Source organism: Sander vitreus, chromosome 8, assembly GCF_031162955.1.
Source record: "Sander vitreus isolate 19-12246 chromosome 8, sanVit1, whole genome shotgun sequence".
NCBI lineage: Eukaryota > Metazoa > Chordata > Actinopteri > Perciformes > Percidae > Sander > Sander vitreus.
In genome coordinates, this window is record NC_135862.1 from 3,368,603 (window position 1) to 3,378,602 (window position 10,000).

At 45.4% G+C, this 10,000-nt stretch overlaps 1 protein-coding gene across 1 annotated transcript in view; it reads right to left on the reverse strand.

Annotated features, from left to right (window-relative positions):
* afg3l1 (AFG3-like AAA ATPase 1) overlaps positions 1-10,000 on the reverse strand; it is a 19,162-nt gene that overhangs the window by 8,172 nt on the left and 990 nt on the right. Inside the window, exons 2-10 of the mRNA XM_078256407.1 lie at positions 8,400-8,484; positions 6,931-7,034; positions 6,112-6,261; positions 5,850-5,921; positions 5,316-5,440; positions 4,346-4,616; positions 2,402-2,539; positions 2,040-2,193; positions 590-697 (exon numbers count right to left, since the gene is read on the reverse strand). Coding sequence (XP_078112533.1) covers positions 590-697; positions 2,040-2,193; positions 2,402-2,539; positions 4,346-4,616; positions 5,316-5,440; positions 5,850-5,921; positions 6,112-6,261; positions 6,931-7,034; positions 8,400-8,484 — 1,207 coding nt within the window. The remainder of the gene's footprint in view (positions 1-589; positions 698-2,039; positions 2,194-2,401; positions 2,540-4,345; positions 4,617-5,315; positions 5,441-5,849; positions 5,922-6,111; positions 6,262-6,930; positions 7,035-8,399; positions 8,485-10,000) is intronic.

Genomic DNA, 10,000 nt, shown 5'->3' on the forward strand with positions numbered 1-10,000 from the left:
CTGAAGCGAGTCATCCAGCGGAGATTTGCCGGCGTGTAAACGCAAACCTCTTGGTACTACAGTAATACTGGTACTGGCCAAGTTCAGATAGATCATAACGTCAGTGTTAGCATCGCTAAGCCTCTGTCCTGACTGACAGGTCGTAGAGCATCCCCTGCTTTATCGTCTGTTTTTAAGTAAATGGGACCATCATTTACTAAATGAACATCATGTTGTGTTGAAGTGCAGCAGTGGTCAGGTGGTAGTGTGTGTGCCTAACAATCAGAAGGTTGGCTGTTTGATTCCAGCCGAGAAAGGGTTTGAATCCCGCAAATCGCCGCTTGGTTATATCTTACGCTGGCAGTAGCTCAGTCCGCAGGGAGTTGGGTTGGGAACCGGAAGGTCACCCGTTCAAGTCCCCGTACGGAGTGTGGGCTGGTAGCTGAGCACTGCCAATGTGCTCTTGAGCAAAGCATCGAACTTTTGTAGAGCCCCCAAAAGGAGAAGGTGGATCATCTCAGGAATAATGTTGAATATGTTCAGAGGGTAAACACACGTCTCTATCTGTAGTAACAGATGACTCCTTCAGTTTCACCAATCAGCTCTTTACCTATGTAGATCTGTCTGTCGAAGCGTCCCGGTCTCATCAGTGCAGGATCCAGGATGTCGGGTCTGTTGGTTCCGGCCAAAACCACCACATTAGTCGCAGTGTTAAAACCTGCAAAGCAAAAAACTGTAGCTGTTGTTATAGCAACAAAAGACGCTCTCGGCTGCTTTTTGGAACCTCAATGCTAGCAGCTTCTCTTTTTTTTTTAAGATTATTTTTTGGGGCTTTTTTCCCCCTTTATTTGAAAGTGATAGACATGAAAGGGGGAGAGAGATGGGGGATGACACGCAGCAAAGGGCAGCAGGTCAGATTCAACAAACCCTGTGCCGCTGCAGGACTCAGCCAAGGTGGGGCGAACGCTCTTACTGGGTGAGCTAGAGGCCGCCCTTTCTTCTCTTTTTTTAACCACAAAAGCGCCATAGTCAACTTTTTTGTGTGTGATCAAGTGTGATCATGGCCTTAGACCTTAAAGTGCTCATAGTATACTTTTGGGCTTTTTCCCCCTTTCCTTTATTGTGTTATATATATATATATATTTTTTTTTTTTTGCACGTTATAGGTTTACAAACTGAAAAAGCCCAAAGTCCCCCCCCCCCCAAACAGACTTACCAACTCCAACAGAAAACACTGTTCACAAACTGCTCCAAACAGCTCTGTTGTAGTCCAGCCTTTACTTCAGAGACAAACGTGGTCACTTTGTAACACACGTTATAATGCTCGCCTAGCTGCTAGCATGGCACGCCCTCATACTCTGCTTCTGACTGGCTAGTAGTCCTTACCTAGCTACTGTCAGGGCACGCCCTCATACTCTGCTTCTGACTGGCTAGTAGTCCTTACCTAGGTACTGTCAGGGCACGCCCTCATACGCTGCTTCTGACTGGCTAGTAGTCCTTACTTAGCTACTGTCAGGACACGCCCTCATACTCTGCTTCTGACTGGCTAGTAGTCCTTACCTAGCTACTGCGCATGTGCGACTCCCAACAAAGATGGAACAGAAGTGAGAGGTCTCACTCTGTAGCTAAAACAGAGAGCTCAACACACAGGGTGAAAAGAGGAGCTGCAGCAATGTGCAGTACAACAACAATATGGTGTTTTTGAAAATGTAACCATGTAAACCTATTCTGATATAACCTCTACATACAACTATGGACCTGAAAATTAGCATAATATGAGCACTTTAAAACATAACAATCGAAAAGCTATAGCGTCACCCTGAAGAAGGCCGTTTTGTGCCGCCACGCGTGGGTTGCTGCCTATCTATTTTTAACTTGCTAAGATTTCTAGATGAAATAGCCACTTAAATAAAAGGCTTTTAAAAAATGTAGCTAGAAGAGTGCCTTGGACCTTTCTTCTCGTTTGAACATTCGTGTTCCCCTTCCAAAGAGCAGCTTCATCGTGTGTTTGAACTCCTGAGCACTCCAGACTCTGAAGCTTCAGTTGATGTGTGCCGTACCGTCCATCTCCACCAGCAGCTGGTTCAGCGTGTTCTCCTGTTCACTCTGACCGCCAAAGTTCCCGCCTCCTCTCTTCCTCCCCACGGCGTCGATCTCGTCGATGAAGAGGATGCAGGGGGCGTTCTTCCTCGCCATGGCGAACATGTCCCTCACCTGTGGAGGAAGAAAACCCAATCAGACGCTCTGTTTTCAAACAAAACATCACAGCTGTTTCTCCTAAACTATCCACCAGAGCAGTTCATGCTTCATATATTGAAATAGTGTACTCAATATAAAATAATTTGCGGGGAAGGGGGGGGGGGCAGTTGTTGCCCAGAGTCCTGGGGTCTGACAGAGACGCGATCTGGTTTCTTTTGCTCACCCTGGCAGGGCCGACGCCCACAAACATCTCGAGGAACTCGGAGCCGTTGACGGTGATGAAGGGGACGTTGGCCTCTCCGGCTGTAGCTTTAGCCAGCAGAGTCTTCCCCGTCCCAGGAGGTCCGGACAGCACGGCACCCTGGGAAAACACGCGGCGGGGCATTTAGCTCACAAGAACACACAAGTTACAACTTCAGGAACTTCATTAGTCACCCAACAAACTAAAATACTACATCTACGTTGTTTAATTATGATTATGTTCGCCAATATTGTCTATAAAGTTTGAAAAGTATGTTTCAAGTTTATGTAAAACTTCTGATGTCCGCTTATTAAATATGAATATTGTTCTAGTTTCTTCTCTCCTCTGTGACAGGAAACTGAAGATCTTTAAGTTGTGGACTAAACAAGACATTTGAGGGACGTCATCTTGGGCTTTTTTGGGAAAACACTGATCCACATTTTTCACCATTTTCTGACATTTTAGAGACCAGACAACTCATCCATTCATCCAGAAAATAAACGACAGATTTTCCAACAATGCAAATAATTGTTAGTTGCAGCACTAATGTTATCTCTCAGATATGTTCTTGAAAGCCACTGGTTTCTAGGTTTGAGTAGCGAAACTCCTTAAAAACGGCCGGTATCTACCGGACCGAATGACAACGCAGATTTCAGTGCCGGTTAAATGGCAGCGCTGCCCTCTGGTGCTCCGAAACAGACGCTACAGGCAACTGAAAGTTAACATAACATTAACTCCCCACTCCTCTGTGACAGTAAACTGAATACACAGAATAATACACTGAGAAGAGCAGCTGCAGGCTACCGCTAAGCTAACGTTACCCTGTGTCTTTAGCTGCATGCTACCAGCCAGTAATCTACACCGGGTCTGTTGTTGTTTTTCATCGGATTCACGCAAGTAGGCAGGGTTGGAGAGAGAAAAAAAAAAATACTAGGGGAACTACGGCTCAAAATCGTGATGCCACAAGTCTAAATATTGATTTCTTTTCCATAATTATGAATTTTGTTGTCCGCCTGAACGTCTAAAACCATAATTACCTATTGATTTTTATAAGACTGTAATTTTGCATTCTTTGTATTTGTACTTTTGAAGTATTATTTGAGGATGTATGTCCTGAACCTGGTTTGTCTTTGTGGTGTTATGTGAGTCTGTGTGGGCCAAACTAAATGAAATAGGATTGATATTACGGATTATTTAAAGAGCAATATAATCTAGTTAAAAATAATCCACCTACATCGCAGTCTACATTTTGTCACTACTGCTGTTTGTGTGCCGACGTACGTATGTGTATGTGTGTGTGTGTGTGTATGTGCGTGTCTACGTATGTGTGTGTCTGTGTGAGTGAGTGTACCTACATATGTGTGCTTGTGTGTATCTGTATGTGTGTGCGCGCATGTTTCTGCGTCTGCGTGTCTTTGTGTGTGTGTGTGCGTCTGCGTGTCTTTGTGTGTGTGTGTGTGCGTCTGCGTGTCTTTGTGTGTGTGTGTGCGTCTGCGTGTCTTTGTGTGTGTGTGTGCGTCTGCGTGTCTTTGTGTGTGTGTGTGCGTCTGCGTGTCTTTGTGTGTGTGTGCGTGTGCGTGTCTGTGTGTGTGTGTGTGTGTCTGCGTGTCTTGTGTGTGTGTGTGTGCGTCTGCGTGTCTTTGTGTGTGTGTGTGCGTCCTGCGTGTCTTTGTGTGTGTGTGTGTGTCTGCGTGTCTTTGTGTGTGTGTGTGCGTCTGCGTGTCTGTCTGTGTGTGTGTGTGTCTGTCTGTCATGTCTGTCTCTGTGTGTGTGCGTGTCGTCTGTCTGTCTGTCTCTGTGTGTGTGCGTCTGTCTGTCTGTCTCTGTGTGTGTGTGTGCTGTCTGTCTGTCTGTCTGTCTCTGTGTGTGTGTGTGTGTGTGTGTGTGTGTGTGTGTGTCTGTGTGTGTGTGTCTGTCTGTCTTTACCTTGGGGATCTTGGCCCCGAGGTCTTGGTACTGTTTTGGGTTCTTCAGGAAGTTGACGAACTCCAGGATCTCCAGCTTGGCCTCCTCGCAGCCGGCCACGTCTTTGAACTTCACCTCGATGTTGTCCTTCATCATCTTCGCCGTCGACTCGCTCATGCTGAAGGGCCCGCCCCTTCCTCCGCCAGGGCCTCCTCCCATTGGTCCTCGCCGCAAGGTGAAGAGCAGGAAGGTGATCAGCAGCAGGGTCGGTATCATGCTCATCAGGAAAGAGCTGCGAGAAGAGATGAGGAAGGTTATCGTTGGTGGGACGCAGTGTTGGTATGTGACATACGTTATTTAGAGCTGTAAATATTAATATTAGCTGTTAAAATAGTCCCCAACTAAACTCCGCAAATAAAGAAACGCCGCTCTTTCAGGACACTATTTTAAAGTGCTCATATTATGTTTTTTGGCTTTTCCCCTTTCCTTTGTGTTATATATCTTTTTCGTGCACGTTATAGGTTTACAGAGTGAAAAAGTCGACTCGCCTAGCTGCTAGCGTGGCGCGCCCTTATACTCTGCTTCTGACTGGCTAGTAGTCCTTACCTAGCTACTGTCAGGACACGCCCTTATACTCTGCTTCTGACTGGCTAGTAGTCCTTACCTAGGTACTGTCAGGGCACACACGCCCTCATACTCTGCTTCTGACTGGCTAGTAGTCCTTACCTAGGGTACTGTCAGGGCACGCCCTTATACTCTGCTTCTGACTGGCTAGTAGTCCTTACCTAGGTACTGTCAGGGCACGCCCTCTTACTCTGCTTCTGACTGGCTAGTAGTCCTTACCTAGCTACTGTCAGGACACGCCCTCATACTCTGCTTCTGACTGGCTAGTAGTCCTTACTAAAAACCCAAAAGATCCCGAGCCCTACAGTGGTTTCCATAACGTATACATCGACGATGAGAGTGTTAAGCGTTCGCGTGTCGGACCCACCCGTCGCTCTCGGTGCTGTAGACGACGGCGGGTCGGCGGGTCAGCTCCAGGCCGAGCTCCATCTGCGCCGCCTCCAGGTTCCTCTCAAACGTGTCCACGCTGCCGATGTTGAACCAAACGTAGCTCTGGAGGCGGGGAGGGGTCAAACGAGATTTCATGTTAAAAATATCGTGCATTACAACAACAACAACAAGAGTAGGTACAATAAAAAGTAGCATCATCCTACATGTTTTCAGTCTGTAAAAGTCATTTGTTTGGAGAAATTGCCTTTTTTGGGGGTCATTATTTACACACTGATACAACCGCACAGATGAGAAGATCCAGATCGGAACAATTAGCTCACAAATTAAATACATGAGGAGTAAACAACAACAACAGTATGGCAATTTGTTGGTCCCATTTTCACATTGGATGCTTAATTTCAACATTACATACAGTCTGTTGCAAAGAAAAACTAGCTTGGCTTCATAGAAATTAGGTAAAAAAAGTTTAAAATGTCTGCTTCAGAGTCAGACTTGCGTTGGATGCTCTCACCGCGTCAGCGTCGGCGCCCGGCACCAGGATGACTCTGACGTACTGTTTGTTGACGACCTCTAACCGCTCCACCTGGACACAAAACACACACATTATTTTTACAGTCTTCCTTTACTTCAGCCCGTTCTCTTGTCCATTATCCAAGGTGCGTCGGCTACAGTGGGTAATACATCTTTTAAACTCAGTCATATATTTATTTAGTTTGTTTTGTTTCTACGGGCGTTCAGATTTCATCTCCAACCAGGTGAAAAGTCCCGCTCACCATTCCCCGGCCCACGTAGCGGTGGACGAAGTCCTTCCAGCTGATCTCTCGGCCGTTGTCTCTGAAGTAGAAATACAGCAGCGCCGAACTGGCGCCGGCCATGGTGATCGCCAGGTAACGGAAATCCTTCTCGTCCCAGGGGAAGTCACCCTGAAAAAAAATAAAAAACACATACACAAGCACACACGGACAGAGACAGAGACAGACAGACAGACTATAGATCAGTAAGGTAATGAAGACATGCTGTACTGGGAACTGGGTGACGCAGCAGTTTGGCAAAATTTCAAACCAATATTGTTTTCTGTGAAAAATATATCCAACAAAAACTTTCCTTCCAGGATTTGCCATAAAAAAAATAAAAAAAAAGCATCTTGTGTATCTTCAGTTTTATGATGAGAGTAGAAGAAGATAAGTTTCCTGGAACCTTCATTCCTCAATATACGTATGTGTGTGTGTGTGTGTGTGTGTGTGTGTGTGTGTGTGTGTGTGTGTGTGTGTGTGTGTGTGTGTGTGTGTGTCGGACCGCCGCTCTCTGTCAACATGCAGAGAGGACAGATAAACGTGCGTTTACGGGCGCTCTCAGGTACAGAAATGTGGCACAGTTTGATTGAACATGAATCGGTCCTCGGTGTACCGACGTATTTCGGTCGGTACCCAAAAAAAGTACTGAGTTTGGTACACAGCCCTACATAAAATACCAACATCTTCACTCTGGCTTTAAATGAAAGCTTCCTAAAAGATCCATCTCTGGATGACGTCAACTTGTGAATTGGGATTTTCAACGTGATGCCAGTTTCATTCGTGGAAGTCTTGACAAACCTTTTGGCTCCACCAGTCTTTTCCTCCTCTCTTCCCTCCACCTGAGGATCTTCCTCCTCCTCCTGCTCCTCCTGCTCCTCCTCCGGCCGCTCCTCCCTTTCCATCTGAAACTCACACACGATTGTCAGATCTCACGTCTGTCATCTGACAAACCAGCGTTTCCATTCCAGTATCAGTTCTCATCCCAGATCTGCTTTCAGCACAATTTTCATTTCATGAAAAATATTGTTTCTGGTTCCGATTCTGCCGTTTCAGATTAGCCTTTACCCTGTAACATCGAGCAGCCAAAATATCAGTTCAGAACAGGGATGCACTGAATCCAGGATTTGGCTTTGGCCGAATATTGGGCTTTTTGACGGGGTTCGGTTTCTGCCGAACATTAGAATCTTTTTCCCACCGTACCGATCCCTACGCCTGCGCTACGCTGGTCGACGTAATGACGAGGACTGCAGGGGGTACGTGTCCCCCTAGGGGTACTCTGGAGGACTGCAGGGGGTACGTGTCCCCCTAGGGGTGCTTTGGAGGACTGCAGGGGGTACGTGTCCCCCTAGGGGTACTCCGGAGGACTGTTGGGGGTACGTGTCCCCCTAGGGATGCTTTGGAGGACTGCAGGGGGTACGTGTCCTCCTAGGGGTGCTTTGGAGGACTGCAGGGGGTACGTGACATTTTTTGCAAAATATTTCCCAGGTCAAAGGCTGTTTAGTAAATCTATCGCTGACATCACTGTATTCTTCCTTTTTATAGAGACTTTTTCTACTAAAAATTATTTGCGCTGGTTAGTTAAAAAAAAAAAAAAAAATGTTCAAAAGGGGGAACATTATTGAAAAAAGCAGAGACATAATTTTAAGTATCGTGATGATGTCGTACTGTGGGGCCTCTGGTGATTCCCAGCCCTAGAGCAGGGGTTCTTTTTTCAATAATGTTGCCCATCGGAATTGTGTTTTTAAGCCAAGTACCCCCTGACCAGCGGCAGCTTTACCAAACAACAGCCATGTAGCTGAAAAACATGTCAATGCTGATGAAAAAAGGCAACCAACACTTTAAAAGTTGGTAGAAAGAAGGCAGTAAGGCAAGACTAGGTGGAAAATAGTATCAAAAACTGAGAAAACTGTGACAAAAACTTGTAAAAAGCGACACACTTGTTAAAAAGTAGAAAGAAGGAAGACAAACTTAAAAAAAAAGTGACAAAAACCTTGAATCAGGCAGAATTGTTTTTTGAAAAAAGCGACAAAAACTTCGACAAACGGAGAAAAAAAGAAGGAAGGAACAGATCGAAAATAGTGACATAGTGAGAGGGTACATGGCTTAAAAAAAACTGTTCAAAAGGGGAACATTATTGAAAAAAGCTTGAGAACCAGTGCTCTAGTTGTTAACTATTAAAACATCCATTTAACGAGCGGTGGGGAATGAATAGGGATGCAACGCTGCATCGTGAATGGGTCGTGCTTTAGACACACAGCGGCTCTCACCTTTGGGTTCAGCGGAGTACAGCCGTCGCTGAGCTGACTGGAATCTGCGACAGGAGAAGAAGTCGGCCGGAGTCCGACAGCCGTTCTGAGAAAGACCACAGATATTAGAAATGTTGACGTACAATTAAGTGTGTCAGAAATAATTGCGAGCAACAACATAATGGTCTCTTTCGGGCACATTTACAAAAGATGTATTAATAAATTAATGTATTACCGTTTTAAAAAACATCCCAGGATACATCTTTTATCTTTACATCACTGTCATGTGACCCAGATGACGTAATAACACAAATAAACAGCCTATATAGTAAACAATGCCTCTTAATATGCTAAAATAGAATGAAGTTAGTAGTCAGAAATGTTCTAGAGGAACAGTCTCTCGTTTGCAGTTCAACAACTTACAACTGAAATAATAATAAAAAAAGATATAGTCCGACCAATAATCACTTACATAATTACAATTTGGCATATCTAAACAACAACAACTACCAGTCAGAAGCCTTAAGATCTTAGCTAACGACAGCAATTAACTGCGGTTAAACAACGAAACCGCGACTGGTCTGCTCAAAGGTCCTGACCTAAACCCCATCCAACACCCTTAAGGCTCAGACACACCAATCTGACGGCCGACCGTCGGCAGAAAAGCCAGTCGGACTGATCCGCCTCCCCGAGTTGGTCCAAAAAGTGCCTCCGGACACACCGAAGCGACGCCGATTTGAGCGTACGTTCTGCGCGTGCTCGAGACGTAATACGTCTCCGTCACAGCAGGTGCCGCTAATCTGTACTGTCGCCCAAAAAATGAAAACCGGCAGCTGATTGGACAAACGCGTCACGTGGGTCTGGCTGCTCCCGGGTTTTACAACCGAGCATAATGGCGGCTCGTTCGGAATACGATCTCGTATTTTACGACGATAGTTCACCGAGTTTCTGAAAACATTTTAAGCGAGAAATAGGCCGTGCAGTTGCTGAATCTGTCTTCATTTCACATCGACAATGGTCAGTTTAAAAGATTTGTCAGATTTTGACTCACGCTCATCCCGCTCGTCATTTCCGGGTCAGCGCTCCACCAATCAGATTGGTCATTGAGTCCGACTGCCCGCAGACGACGGCACGGAACACACCGAACAGACTCGAGTCACCGACCTCGCCAGACTGTCCGACAATCGGGTTGGTGTGTCAGCGCCATTAGGATGAACAGGAAAGCCAACCCAAATATGAAAAGTCTTCCCAAAAGAGTAGAAACTGTTCTAACTGCAGATGAATGGAAATGCTCAACATAGTAGTACATTAGCTTAGATTCAACTTCATTGTCATTGCACGTCACAAGTACAACGAACAAGAACAACGACATGTAGTGTCTCATCAGAAGTGCTTAAATACATATTAAATAACATGCTACAGTATGAATAAATAACATACATAATCATTACACCATTTATTATACTACTTTCAATGCACATGTGGGAATGTGGCTATTGTAATTTGATGCCAAAAAAAGTGATCCGATCCTTTAAAAGAAACAACTATACAATACTAACTAACAATAATTTGGGAGGAGGAAAGTTGACAATAATAAGCTGGCAGTTATTAATAACCTGACT